The following is a 14,668-nucleotide window of genomic DNA, read 5'->3' as shown; positions in this document are numbered from 1 at the left end:
ATTTAATTGAGCTGGATCTGCTACTGGCAAATATCTGGAGTCAAAACCACAGCTTGGCAGAAGCTAAAATTCTTATTGGCCCTGCTTGGAAGTATAACCCTCAGGAAATACTTTATACTCTGCCTTTTTTTTTATAAGAACACACTTCTCTTGAGTCGATATCACAATCAATATATTAGACATAATACATATGATATACTAAATAAGCAGATGTAAAAGCACAAGTTTTGGAATAATATCTCCACACAACAACCAGGACTATTCATTTTGATTTCATTAAAAATCGGGTTATATCTGCCAAACATGTACAGGTAACAGCCAAATAAAGAAAACACTTAGTTTAAATGAGGTAAATGAGGGATACAAAGTATATTCAAAACAGGTGCTGCCACACAGGTGTGGAATTAACATCCCATCATGCTTAGAGTGATGTATAAAAATACTGGGCAGGCCCAGTTGCCCATTACTTTGTCTACCATGGTTAGAATAAGAAATCTCAGTGACTTTGAAAGAGGGGTGATTGTTGGGGCACGTTTGGCAGGAGCGTCAGTGACGAAGACTGCTCAACTTGCTGATGATTCACGATATGCCATAGCCGTCTCAGTCTCCAGATCTCAACCCAATTGAACACTTATGGGTGATTCTGGAGCGGCGCCTGAGACAGTGTTTTCCACCACTATTAACAAAACACCAAACTATGGAATTTCTTGTTGAAGAATGGTGTTTCATACCTCCAATAGTGTTCCAGACACTTGTAGAATCTATGCCAAAGTGCATTGAAGCCGTTCTGGCAGCCCTAACAAGACACTCAGTTGGTATTTCCTTTATTTTGGCAATTACCTATATCACATCCAACAAAGCAAGTTAGATAAATGGCTTACGATTATAAACCATGCATGCCACTGACATTGTGACCACTACCACCGGCAGCCAACAGTCAACACCATATCTATATATAGACTTCCTGAGAAGCCATAGGAAAGCAAACTGAATTTGAGCCAAGATCATATCAAGCGGATACAATATACCTATTTTATAAATGGCTTACGATTATAAACCATGCATGCCACTGACATTGTGACCACTACCACCGGCAGCCAACAGTCAACACCATATCTATATATAGACTTCCTGAGAAGCCATAGGAAAGCAAACTGAATTTGAGCCAAGATCATATCAAGCGGATACAATATACCTATTTTATCAATTGCAAAAATATTAAATCAAGAAAGGGAATAGCAACACATTGACTTATATTGTAACCTGTGAGAAATCTTGGAACAGGCCAGGAGCTTCAACTCATACATATTTGCAAGAGAAAAAAAAAAATGCTTGTATTGCATGAAGTTGAGCATACAATAAGCCACAGCTCACCATAAAAACAAAAGCTGTGGGCCATATCAAAGTATCTAATACTAAGGTAGGAGATTCAAAGAGGGAATAGGTTAGCTGAAATCCAATAGACTGGGGAGCACATTAAGGAAATGTGTATTTACACTACGGGAACTGGATCAAGGTGAATTCCTCCTCAGCCTTCTTCCTGGACTTCAAATGATTCATAGCGATCAATGACATAGCTAGGTACACGTGTCATTTGTCTCCTCAAGGTTTCCTTCAAAGGCAGCAGGTAGTCCACGGCAACAACCGCTAAGGGTTCAAACTTCAAAATCACTTGAAGTGACCCTCTCCATCATTTAACTTGGACTCTATTATTCTACTGTCGCAATACCTAGTAACAATTCCCTTTAACCTTCCTGAGGGTGTTGAGTAGACAACTCACATTTTTCCCAGGCAATTTTTTGTACAGTGGCTTGCGAAAGTATTCGGCCCCCTTAAACTTTGCGACCTTTTGCCACATTTCAGGCTTCAAACAAAGATATAAAACTGTATTTTTTTGTGAAGAATCAACAACAAGTGGGACACAATCATGAAGTGGAACGACATTTATTGGATATTTCAAACTTTTTTAACAAATCAAAAACTGAAAAATTGGGCGTGCAAAATTATTCAGCCCCCTTAAGTTAATACTTTGTAGCGCCACCTTTTGCTGCGATTACAGCTGTAAGTCGCTTGGGGTATGTCTCTATCAGTTTTGCACATCGAGAGACTGAAATGTTTTCCCATTCCTCCTTGCAAAACAGCTCGAGCTCAGTGAAGTTGGATGGAGAGCATTTGTGAACAGCAGTTTTCAGTTCTTTCCACAGATTCTCGATTGGATTCAGGACTGGACTTTGACTTGGCCATTCTAACACCTGGATATGTTTATTTTTGAACCATTCCATTGTAGATTTTGCTTTATGTTTTGGATCATTGTCTTGTTGGAAGACAAATCTCCGTCCCAGTCTCAGGTCTTTTGCAGACTCCATCAGGTTTTCTTCCAGAATGGTCCTGTATTTGGCTCCATCCATCTTCCCATCAATTTTAACCATCTTCCCTGTCCCTGCTGAAGAAAAGCAGGCCCAAACCATGATGCTGCCACCACCATGTTTGACAGTGGGGATGGTGTATTCAGGGTGATGAGCTGTGTTGCTTTTACGCCAAACATAACGTTTTGCATTGTTGCCAAAAAGTTCAATTTTGGTTTCATCTGACCAGAGCAGCTTCTTCCACATGTTTGGTGTGTCTCCCAGGTGGCTTGTGGCAAACTTTAAACTACACTTTTTATGGATATCTTTAAGAAATGGCTTTCTTGCCACTCTTCCATAAAGGCCAAATTTGTGCAATATACGACTGATTGTTGTCCTATGGACAGAGTCTCCCACCTCAGCTGTAGATCTCTGCAGTTCATCCAGAGTGATCATGGGCCTCTTGGCTGCATCTCTGATCAGTCTTCTCCTTGTATGAGCTGAAAGTTTAGAGGGACGGCCAGGTCTTGGTAGATTTGCAGTGGTCTGATACTCCTTCCATTTCAATATTATCGCTTGCACAGTGCTCCTTGGGATGTTTAAAGCTTGGGAAATCTTTTTGTATCCAAATCCGGCTTTAAACTTCTTCACAACAGTATCTCGGACCTGCCTGGTGTGTTCCTTGTTCTTCATGATGCTCTCTGCGCTTTTAACGGACCTCTGAGACTATCACAGTGCAGGTGCATTTATACGGAGACTTGATTACACACAGGTGGATTGTATTTATCATCATTAGTCATTTAGGTCAACATTGGATCATTCAGAGATCCTCACTGAACTTCTGGAGAGAGTTTGCTGCACTGAAAGTAAAGGGGCTGAATAATTTTGCACGCCTAATTTTTCAGTTTTTGATTTGTTAAAAAAGTTTGAAATATCCAATAAATGTCGTTCCACTTCATGATTGTGTCCCACTTGTTGTTGATTCTTCACAAAAAAATACAGTTTTATATCTTTATGTTTGAAGCCTGAAATGTGGCAAAAGGTCGCAAAGTTTAAGGGGGCCGAATACTTTCGCAAGGCACTGTATATGTTGGTCTACTGTATCTTTAACAAAAAACAATATTATAACCTCGCAGAGCAAATGTCAAATGTTAATTAATTATTTGTATAAAACACTAACAACCCCTGGTTGCTATATTTTTGGACAGTTATGTCTAGTAGTTAGGGTGAGCCGTTGTGTACCTCGTCTGGGCTGGCAGCCTGGTAAACCCTACAGGTGTCCTCATAATGCTGCTCTGCCTCGGCCTGGTCCGTCACGCCATTGGCCTCGTACGCGGGCGTCACACAGTGCACCAGGGCGATGGCCTTCACCGCCTCATGCACACGGCTGCTGATGGTCTTACGAACCTTAGTGGCTGCCGGAACTCTGGATGCTGGGAGGTCATGAGAGGGCTGTGGGGTGGAAGGTGCAGAAAAGAAAAGTTAGCCGACTGAGTTGGAGCATCTGTCTACCTGCAAGGTTTTCAATAATTAGTAGAGCGTTTTTTAATAATAAACTTTTTTTCTCAGCCATGGATTGACAAACAGTCATCACATTAATAAATTATTAGTGGGGAATATATACTGTAATGTATATATACAGTACATGTACCTGTGAGCTGCCTTATTCAGTAACTATGGCATTAAAGTATATGGAATATATGCGTTTTGTAGTGCTAAAACATAACACTTCTCTGAACTTACTCAGTTCTAAAATGACTACTAACCAAGTCATTTAACTAATCCTACCCTATTCATTCATACCAACCACAGAAAGTAAACACAACCAGGTGTGTAACAAAATAAGAAATATGAACAATTAGCTTTAGTATCTTGCTGCTGCTATTTTTAGGCTGGGGGTTGTGTTTCCACAGGGGTTAATAGTGGAGTCATTAAACTAGGGCAGGTCAGTGCTAGTGGGCTCTGGGGCTAGTGGCTAATCCGGTTTCCTTCTCCACTAACCTCTGGTGTCAAAGGGACAAAGAATGTCATTAGGGGTCAGGAAGCATTCAGCCAAACAATAATCACTTAGCTGATATGCTGTCCAAAAGATATGCCCTAAAGACAAGGGTTGTTATTGGTTTTCACACAGAATTCTTTTGAGTTTTCAAGCATCGACTGTCTCACCAATTAGTAATTCATTGCCCACAGCCCATATGGACAGATGCAGAGCCACAGGTCTACATAGAGAGTTTGGCAATTGTCGTTTCTGTCAATGACGCTCTATGTGCGCCACAACTATCTCAATATGGCTCAGTGGTGATGATTATTGTTTACCTGTGTGTAGGCACTGAACACGTGGCTCTGCACCTCGTCCATGGAGTCCATTCCATAGGCCACCGTTCCAAGATGGAGGCGACGGAACACCATCTCATTCTGGGTAAGAGTCCCTGCATCAAACACACAACCACAATTTATACTATTTGTAGCATTTCTACTGATCAAGGGGTTATTTGCACTGGTGTCAGAAGTGTTGGAAGCGAGATGGTAGTGCTGGTGTTAAAATGATTATAATAATTTAAACATAGTGATTTTTAAACAGTCTATAGTACAGTCACACTATGATCTACAAGTCAAGTATCTTTCCATGCTGTCAGTGTCCTGACTGTCTTCACACTTTAAAAGCCCCCCTCTCTGTAGCTAGTATTTCAGGATGACCTGAGAAGCCCCTACAGCACCTACATTAGACTGACCTTTGACCCCTAGGCCTCATCACCCTGATCATGGACAGGCTTGCCCTAGCACTCATAATGAACATAACCTTAGCAAATATTCAACACTATCAACTCTCATATGACAGACTGACATGTTGGGGCAATGTCCTCTTCTGACTACTAAAACAAGATACAGGCATTTGGCATTGTCTTATATTGTAGCACTAGCCACTACTCGTCCTGTGCACTACAACATTTAGCAGTTTTCTGCAAACCTTATACTTTACTGTCATGTTTTATTACCATAGTTACATATTATGTGAATTGACTAAGCTGACAGTTTATGGAGGCACTCTTACCTCTTAAGCTCAACACAGAGTCCACAGCCACACAGCCGCGATAGTCCGGCAGTCAATAATTACATATTTATGTCTATAAACCACAAAAGTAGCAGACCTGTTTTGTCAGTGAGCAGGTAGGAGATGCGTCCCAGTTGTTCAGGTATAGTGCTGGCCCTGACCACCGTACCAGGGATCTTAGAGTCTCTTCTGATCATCCAGCTGAACACCATCTTACCCATGTCCAGGTTCACACGCAAGCTGGATAGACAAAGTTCACATTTTATTAATTTAATAAAATGTGGATATTAATGGGTTTAGGTTGTCCATCAAACATGCGCATAAGGATATGTAGAAACAATTCAGCAAGGGTAGATTTTATGTAAATTTAGGCCTCAACTGAAAATACCAACTTTTGGTCTTAAACCTGCTGTTAAATGTTGTTAAATATGCATTTATTAATTGCTCATTTAAATTAAATAGAAAGTGTGTTAAACTCCTACCTGATGGGGACAATGTTGGAGAAAAGCAGCAGGAAGCGGAAGATCTGCAGATACCAACGGCCGGCAAAGTGTTGGAGGGCCACCATGACCAGAGACACCACCACCAAAGCCCCAAACAGGATCTTGGTTAAACAGTTCACTTCCAGGTCAAATAGGCCAACCTATAAGAGATGATAAATGAGAATGACATCAGGCAGTACACGTCAAAACACTCTAAACACAATATTATGGAACAACTGTTGAAATGATATGATTATTTGAGTATTGGTAGTGGTTTACTTTACAGTACATAAATTGAGCAGGGTATTTTCTTTTTTTAAGACCTTAAAAAAAAGGTAACACAGTAATAAACTATGAATTACCATGGAAACAGTACCGTAAAATATAGTTCTACCAGAATATTTGCATGAGTTCATGTACTAAAGGAAAGCGTCATGTGCAGGATGTTTGACATTACTATACCTTGTGCCTTGGGTCTGAGGTGTTCATCACACTCCGGAGTTCCTTGCCTGTGTAAATAACTACTCCTACCACAGTGCCTACAGAGACAGAACATTCAAGTAATGGACTGAAACTTTTAAACCGACAAGTTTCGAATCATAAACCATACCATATAATAAAGCATGTAGAAGACTTCCCTTGATGTGAGTGCATGTTTTGAAATGTATAATGACAGTAGTACATGAGAGTTTGCCAATTTGCCAAATGACTACCGTATGCTATATACAGTAGATTAGACTCTGAAATCTCTATGTAGTGTTTTTTCCCTTTAGGGAAACGTTGTCTTTTATGGTTAACTACCCCGAACTAGTTTTAAATGACCAAATGTCTGATTGCGCCGGTGTGTGTGTGTGTGTAGGACAAATCATCAGCACATCAAGCGTGGAGAAAGTAATGCCTCATCACTGCTCTAGCAATAGATGGAGGGAGAGAGGGATGGAGGAAGGGCTGGTACTGCTTCCTTCCATGTTTTAGCTGCTTCAGTGGAGAGAAAGAGCACACCACTGGGGGAGTTGGTATTTACCAGAGGCGATGACAGTGCTGGCCCAAAGGGTATTCTCAATACTGAGACTCTCATTGACTGGAGGGTCTCCATCCTCCTAAAGCACAGCACAGAGGACACAAAACACAGACAGAGTATGGAACATTACTCCATGAAAACAGAAAGTCCTTCATCAAAGTTCACTATATATGGTGGCAATTGTCTTTATGCATGTCTTAAACAAGAAAAGTAAAATATAATTGTTCAGGCCCTAACACTCACCCTGGTGAAAGTGCCAATAAAGTTGTGGATGTCAATGTTTGGTTCCTCTGCATACACATAGGATCTGATCTGGAGAAGATCCTGGAGGAGCAATCACAACATGGTCACTTATCAATAAGCGATAAAAATTCCAAGAACATCCCCCAAAAACATGAGATGTGGCATTACTTTACTACATTTTTCTGCAGTCAGTGCCGTGCCAACATCGTATTCTACTAAAAGATAGATCAGCCATCTGGTCTGGTGACTCACAGCAGCAGTGGGCAGCCTCTGAGTACAGGCCACTGGGTGGCGTAGTTTCCAGTCCGTCTCTCCGTCCAGTTGGTCAGTACGCAGGAAGCAGGAGCCTAGAACAAGGCAGAAGTGAGGAAAATAACTGATCCAGAATGGAGTCAGACACCTCTAGGGGGCACCGTTGTGTAGGCTTTAGAGATTGCAGAAGCATTCAGAGTTATAGGGCCTCCATGGTACAAATAACTACATTCTGTCCATCTAAAAAACGAAATGTGTTACCCTATGTAAATAATGATAATTTACAAACTTGTACATTTTGTCACATGCGTCAACTTCTAGTATTCTTTTATTTGGTGCATCCTTCATCCCCTCTATCTTTCAACATAAACATATCTTACCAAATGACTTACTGCAAAATAGTGCTCAAATATGAATGGTGCCCAACTGCACATTACTCTGGGGATCAACAAGAAAGTGAAGAGGTATCCATGCCAACCCAACTCTCATCCCCCCACAGCCTCCAGTAACCCTAGTTCCTCCTGGTCTGCGTCATCCTGCCTGCCTGTCTATAGCTCAGAACACTGGGCCTAGCTAACCTCTTCATAATTGACCTAATGGCCTCCATGTGTCAGAGAGATAACCAACTAACCACTCTTTCCAGTAAAATAAACATGTTGTTTTTCCTCCCCCCACAGGAAAGCACAACCACAAATAAGCATGCTTCATCTAGTTTGTTTTACTCCAAATCAAGATAATAAAAGTGTAAGGTTGTCGTACTCCATGTTTCCGATGGATCCTAACAGCTGCTAGTTATCGAGGGGGTGGTGGTGTACTTGTTTAGAAAACAACAAGCCTGGTGAAGATGGCATTGTTTTGCATGGGAGCAATTCATTCTGTTTCTGTCACCACTCTTTCAAATCTCATCCAATAACAAATTTGTTTATTCAGATTAGGCTCAGTCTTTGTACCTTGGTTCCCCAGTTTTCTCTTTGCATTTTATATGTTCTTTCTATTCTACACTCTGCCTGTCTTGGGGATTTTCCTTAGGAATTAACTTGCAATTTAAAAGACAAAAATGGTCAGGGGAAATGAATGGACCATGCTTCTTCTGTCTTCTACCACAACCCGTCCCCCCAACCACCACTTTGAACGATAGCCTACTGGACCCAATTACAATTTAGACATTGTTGCACTTCCTGTCCTGGCTCTAGGCTAATCCCTTCACCTCACCACCCTTTTTAAACATGCCATTACCCTAACTATCCTGTTTTGGAGATTTGAATGAATGACCAGCAGATGTTTACCATTTCTTTCAGAGGTCCTTAAGAAGATCATGTCAGCAGGAACTCGCTGGTTCTACAAAGGCAGAAATAAAGAAAAACACGACTTCAACTTGCATCCTGTTCTTCTAAACCCCCCCCCCCCCCCCCCCCCTATAACTGTGGACGTTCAGACTTTTGCTTTAATGTGCTACATTACCTGCATTCAGCTAGTCACAATAATAATCCCTGCAGCAAATCATCCAGCCTTACCCTGAATAGGAGCCTGACCAGGCTTTACACTCTGTTTGACCCAGACTCCACTGTGACTGAATCCTGGTCAGCGTAATTGGAAGATGAATTCTCAACACTATTTAAGTTGACAGATTTCAAAACATTGAGTTGGACATTGATTATTTTAAGTGGTCGATGGGTTTAATAAAGATTCACTGTGGCACTTCAGATCCATGCGGTGGTACACATTTTGAATGTTATTTAAAAAAAATTATGTTTTAACAGATTTCAAAATCAGAAGATCATAACAATTCAGAGTTCGATTTACTTTCAATGTCTGTCTCCTCGTTCATGGATAAAAAATCTACAATGTATAAAGAGAACAACGTGTGACCTATCCTTCAAAGACTCCCAGAATCCACTCTTTCTACAGTAGCCAGTAAAAAATACTGTTAGGAGTTGGAATGTCTATTAGAATTACTTAAGATACTTTTAACAACATAGTGGCGGCAGGTAGCCTAGTGGTTAGAGCATTGGGCCAATAACCGAAAGGTCGCTAACTCGAATCCCCAAGCTACAAGGTGAAAAATCTTTTGATGTGCCCTTGAGCAAGGCACTTAACCCTAATTGCTCCAAGGTCCCTGTTGATAATGGCTGACCCTGGCCATGACCCCACTCCAAGGGGGAGTTGGAATATGCAAAAAAAAATCAATTTCACACATGCATATAATACATACTTGTACATGTGAAATAGGACAAATATAACCTACTAAATTATATTTTATTATAATGTTACCAGTGATGATGCCATTTGTGACGCTAATTTGAATGGCACAATTGATTGCCTCGTTTTAACTTTCCCACATGGATATGCCAACTTAATGGCGTTTTAAGTGAACTATCTGGTAAGAATGCATTGGTATTTTCTGGGTGGTCTATATCCTACTAATCTCGGCTAACCCAGAACTTTAATCTTGCGTAATTGGTCAGATGCTCGATTAAGTTCTGGGTCCATACGTGTTAAGAGAAGAGATAGAAAACAACGAGCAGAACCGAAATGAAGAGCTCCCTCTCTCTTTGCAAGTTACGGGCAAGTTTTTGGGCCAAATGTCCCCTCTCCTTCCAAAATTCAAAAGATGCTAACACCTGCAAAATCGTGATTTGTCCAAATAACCAGTGATGAAAAACCCAAGCACTGGAACTAATGCTGCCGATCTCACACATCCCGTTTTATCATGACAGATCTACAGTACCATTTATGTAGCCTGTCCACGAGAGATTAATATCCTACAAGTGTTGCTTCAATTTTTTTTGTCAGTGTCATCAATAATCCAAATGTCAAATGTTTGGTTTTCTGATCCAATTAAGTTCATTTAAAGTTTGTGTCAGTTACGTCTGCATTGAGCTTGACAGACTCAAGCTCAGAAACATTGATCACAAGATTACAAAATCTTTAACTCCTTTCACCTCAAGTCACCAGTCTAGCAGATTAACAGACCAATCATTATTTGTCATATTTGGCAACTTTGCTATCCTGTTATGTAGTTTGCCTAATACATTGATGCAGTTGAGGTGAAATCTATAAAGTGATTCAAACCTTTTCCACGATTATAAGGTCTCCAACTTGAATGCCACTACTTTTCACCTTCACAGTGCCTGAAATAAAAACAAACGTAAAATGAATATTCAATAAGCGTTTTCAGATTGCAGAATGCTGAGTTGACTAAATTCAGTTTGAAAATCATAATGGTATTGTGGTTAGATCAGAAATTAATGATGAATGCTGTTTTATGGACATTCCATTCCTCTTAGGAGAGGAAGAATAGAGTAAAACAACCCAAACAAGTAGATCTAAAACATCCATGTAAACATTCACATGGCTCACACAGGTTTTTTATGGAAGTGCGACATCCTGGTACCATTAACGTCACTCAAAGACACTGTTAAAACACTAGTCTTCATTCTCCCTACTTCTCTTCTCATGGCCCATACATACAGAAACACTATTCAGCTCACTGTTTACGCCAAACTGTCTCCTCCAGGATACCTTGCAAATGTAGACAACTGTTGTTGTAGATTTCCTTCCACTAAATGTGGGGGGGAAAGTAATTTTCCATGTAGGCCTTCAGATCTGAAAGAATGTTGGGAAGGTGGGGGGAGTTGAGCCTTTTCTCTCATTCCATTTGGAATGAACAGGCAAAATTGTTTGGAGCGGGTCACTCACCCTTGACCTTTGCTGTGACCTCATGCTTTTGCATATGTAATACATTAATATTGCTATGCATTTAGGTTTATTGGGCTTGAAAACCCATTCTGTTTCACTTGGTTTTATTATCTGAGTTTAGTCTACTTTATACACAAATCTGCTAACACAAACTAAACTTTCCCAATAAGCTTCAGAAATAATTGGTCAGAAGTCAAAATACTAAGGAGAAAGAAACTACTTTAAAATTATGAATCATACATTCCTACAGGATGATGCAAAAATCCTTGGTGGACGACTGACATCAAAACATAAATGAACAGCATGTTTTGCTCTCGAGTAGCTACTTTCTCAAAGCAAAACAATCTACAGGCATTTAATACCATTATCTCTAACAAGACAAGCCACTGAGGCCACTATCATGGAAGCAACCATTTATTGTGTTTATTGATAAAACAAGCTGCCAGATCAAAGGGGAAAAGTGCTGAAAACCGCAAGAGGTCTCCAGGTTTTTATTGCTAGTAGCACTTTATTCCAAGCCCTCTTGTGTACACTTTTACATCCCTGCTTTGAATTAGCCATCACTCCCCTCCCACCCAGGACCCACTCCCCTGTCAGCTTAGACAGGACCGGACCAAGCTCATACAGTTATAACTGGACTGGAGACCAGGGTTGGGGTTAATTCCAAAAATTCAATTCAATTCCCTCTCCCAGGAAATTCCATTTCATTCAAATTCCAGGTCAGTCTTTGCATTCAGAGCTAATTAAATTCCTCTCAATTTCAATGTTTGGTTAATTCCAATAATTCAATATTATCACTAACAATTCCACAAATTCCAATTAGAACTAAATTCCCTCCGGCTTTCAGGCTGATCATGTCACTGTTCAGACTGCTTCACTATATGGGAAATATAGAAATACAAGTTAAAATAAATCTTGCAATCAACTTTTGATTCTAAATGTATTAATTCCATTCACTGGGAAATCCAATTCAAGTCAATTCCAAGGATTACATGTGTTTACAATTCCAATTCAAACAGTCCAAACAGTCTAAATCCAATACTATTTCAATTCCATAACATGAAGATGGTTGAAATTCGAATTCAAGAATTTAACTGGAATTTCAAATTAAATTTGAATAGACCCCAACTCTATTGGAGACACCCACTATTCAGGTACTTGTATTATATTGAATAGAAGCATCAGAAAACTACTGTAGGTCATTAATTGGTTGGAGTGGTTACATTGGACCTGTTTATAAAACATATTTATGTTGTTGTTTATTCTTCTTATTGGGTACCAACTGCAAACAAAATCTTACCTCTTATTGAGAGCTTACTATATATCTGTGAATTCACTTCTTTGTCTCGACAATAACATCTGATCTCTTCAACTGCTTCTCTCAAAATGGTAATAATCAAAACAATTCCCTGAAATACAAAAATACAAGACAAACCTTCTAAATGTGTAAATTTACAACAAGTATCTTGTTTTAAAGCAAGTGATTGATGGATCATGTGAATACTTGATGCTATATTACTTTGACAAAATGCTACACTGCTTACCAAAGGAACCCAGTAGGTGTACAGAGCACCTAGCCTGAGCTCATTGACAAACTGAGAACAGGCCAGGAGCAGAAAGTACAAGTTGAAGAAGTACTTGAACTGATTAAACAGCACCTGAGAAAACAAAACAGAACAATATGATTTCACATAAATCAGCCAACCACAAATATGTATGTACATTAGTGGCATTATAATACACTGCTCAAAAAAATAAAGGGAACACTTAAACAACACAATGTAACTCCAAGTCAATCACACTTCTGTGAAATCAAACTCTCCACTTAGGAAGCAACACTGATTGACAATAAATGTCACATGCTGTTGTGCAAATGGAATAGACAACAGGTGGAAATTATAGGCAATTAGCAAGACACCCCCAATAAAGGAGTGGTTCTGCAGGTGGGGACCACAGACCACTTCTCAGTTCCTATGCTTCCTGGCTGATGTTTTGGTCACTTTTGAATGCTGGCGGTGCTTTCACTCTAGGGGTAGCATGAGACGCAGTCTACAACCCACACAAGTGGCTCAGGTAGTGCAGCTCATCAATGCGAGCTGTGGCAAGAAGGTTTGCTGTGTCTGTCAGCGTAGTGTCCAGAGCATGGAGGCGCTACCAGGAGACAGGCCAGTACATCAGGAGACGTGGAGGAGGCCGTAGGAGGGCAACAACCCAGCAGCAGGACCGCTACCTCCGCCTTTGTGCAAGGAGGAGCAGGAAGAGCACTGCCAGAGCCCTGCAAAATGACCTCCAGCAGGCCACAAATGTGCATGTGTCTGCTCAAACGGTCAGAAACAGACTCCATGAGGGTGGTATGAGGGCTGGACGTCCACAGGTGGGGGTTGTGCTTACAGCCCAACACCGTGCAGGATGTTTGGCATTTGCCAGAGAACACCAAGATTGGCAAATTCGCCACTGGCGCCCTGTGCTCTTCACAGATGAAAGCAGGTTCACACTGAGCACATGTGACAGACGTGACAGAGTCTGGAGATGCCGTGGAGAACGTTCTGCTGCCTGCAACATCCTCCAGCATGACCGGTTTGGCGGTGGGTCCGTCATGGTGTGGGGTGGCATTTCTTTGGGGGGGACGCACAGCCCCGCATGTGCTCGCCAGAGGTAGCCTGACTGCCATTAGGTACCGAGATGAGATCCTCAGACCCCTTGTGAGACCATATGCTGGTGCGGTTGGCCCTGGGTTCCTCCTAATGCAAGACAATGCTAGACCTCATGTGGCTGGAGTGTGTCAGCAGAACCTGCAAGAGGAAGGCATTGATGCTATGGACTAGCCCGCCCGTTCCCCAAACCTGAATCCAATTGAGCACATCTGGGACATCATGTCTTGCTCCATACACCAACGCCACGTTGCACCACAGACTGTCCAGGAGTTGGCGGATGCTTTAGTCCAGGTCTGGGGGGTGTATTGGGGGGGGGGGGGGGGGGGGGGGAGAGATCCCTCAGGAGACCATCCGCCACCTCATCAGGAGCATGCCCAGGCGTTGTAGGGAGGTCATACAGGCACGTGGAGGGCCACACACACTACTGAGACTCATTTTTACTTGTTTTAAGGACATTACATCAAAGTTGGATCAGCCTGTAGTGTGGTTTTCCACTTTCACTTTGAGTGTGACTCCAACTCCAGACCTCCATGGGTTGATACATTTGATTTCCATTGATAATTTGTGTGATTTTGTTGTCAGAACATTCAACTATGTAAAGAAAATATTTCATTCATTCAGATCTAGGATGTGTGATTTTAGTGTTCCCTTTATTTTTTTGAGCAGTGTACATGCACGTGACAAGATATTGATCACTAAGGGTTCAGTTGAGACAAAAATAAGCTTATAGTTTCATAGACATATCCACACACAAACACACATTCTAATATACAGTACCAGTCAAAAGTTTGGACACACCTACTCATTCAAGGGTGTTTTATTTATTTGGACAATTTTCTACATTGTAGAATAATAGTGAAGACATCAAAACTATGAAGTAACACATATGGAATCATGTAGTAAACCAAAATCTTCTATCT

General features: G+C 41.0%; 1 protein-coding gene across 1 annotated transcript in view; it reads right to left on the bottom strand.

The window, feature by feature from the left end:
- The window catches only part of LOC110532617 (probable phospholipid-transporting ATPase IIA), a 41,884-nt gene that overhangs the window by 19,045 nt on the left and 8,171 nt on the right, over positions 1-14,668 (bottom strand). The window contains exons 3-14 of the mRNA XM_021616670.2: positions 12,639-12,752; positions 12,395-12,503; positions 10,468-10,526; positions 8,682-8,733; positions 7,396-7,490; positions 7,144-7,224; positions 6,904-6,979; positions 6,342-6,418; positions 5,880-6,040; positions 5,495-5,637; positions 4,662-4,774; positions 3,588-3,797 (exon numbers count right to left, since the gene is read on the bottom strand). Of these exons, the coding sequence (XP_021472345.2) occupies positions 3,588-3,797; positions 4,662-4,774; positions 5,495-5,637; positions 5,880-6,040; positions 6,342-6,418; positions 6,904-6,979; positions 7,144-7,224; positions 7,396-7,490; positions 8,682-8,733; positions 10,468-10,526; positions 12,395-12,503; positions 12,639-12,752 (1,290 nt within the window). The remainder of the gene's footprint in view (positions 1-3,587; positions 3,798-4,661; positions 4,775-5,494; positions 5,638-5,879; positions 6,041-6,341; positions 6,419-6,903; positions 6,980-7,143; positions 7,225-7,395; positions 7,491-8,681; positions 8,734-10,467; positions 10,527-12,394; positions 12,504-12,638; positions 12,753-14,668) is intronic.

Source organism: Oncorhynchus mykiss, chromosome 9 (genome assembly GCF_013265735.2).
Source record: "Oncorhynchus mykiss isolate Arlee chromosome 9, USDA_OmykA_1.1, whole genome shotgun sequence".
Classification (NCBI taxonomy): domain Eukaryota; kingdom Metazoa; phylum Chordata; class Actinopteri; order Salmoniformes; family Salmonidae; genus Oncorhynchus; species Oncorhynchus mykiss.
Note: the sequence above shows the minus strand (reverse complement) of the source record. Positions and strands in the feature narration are given on the sequence as shown.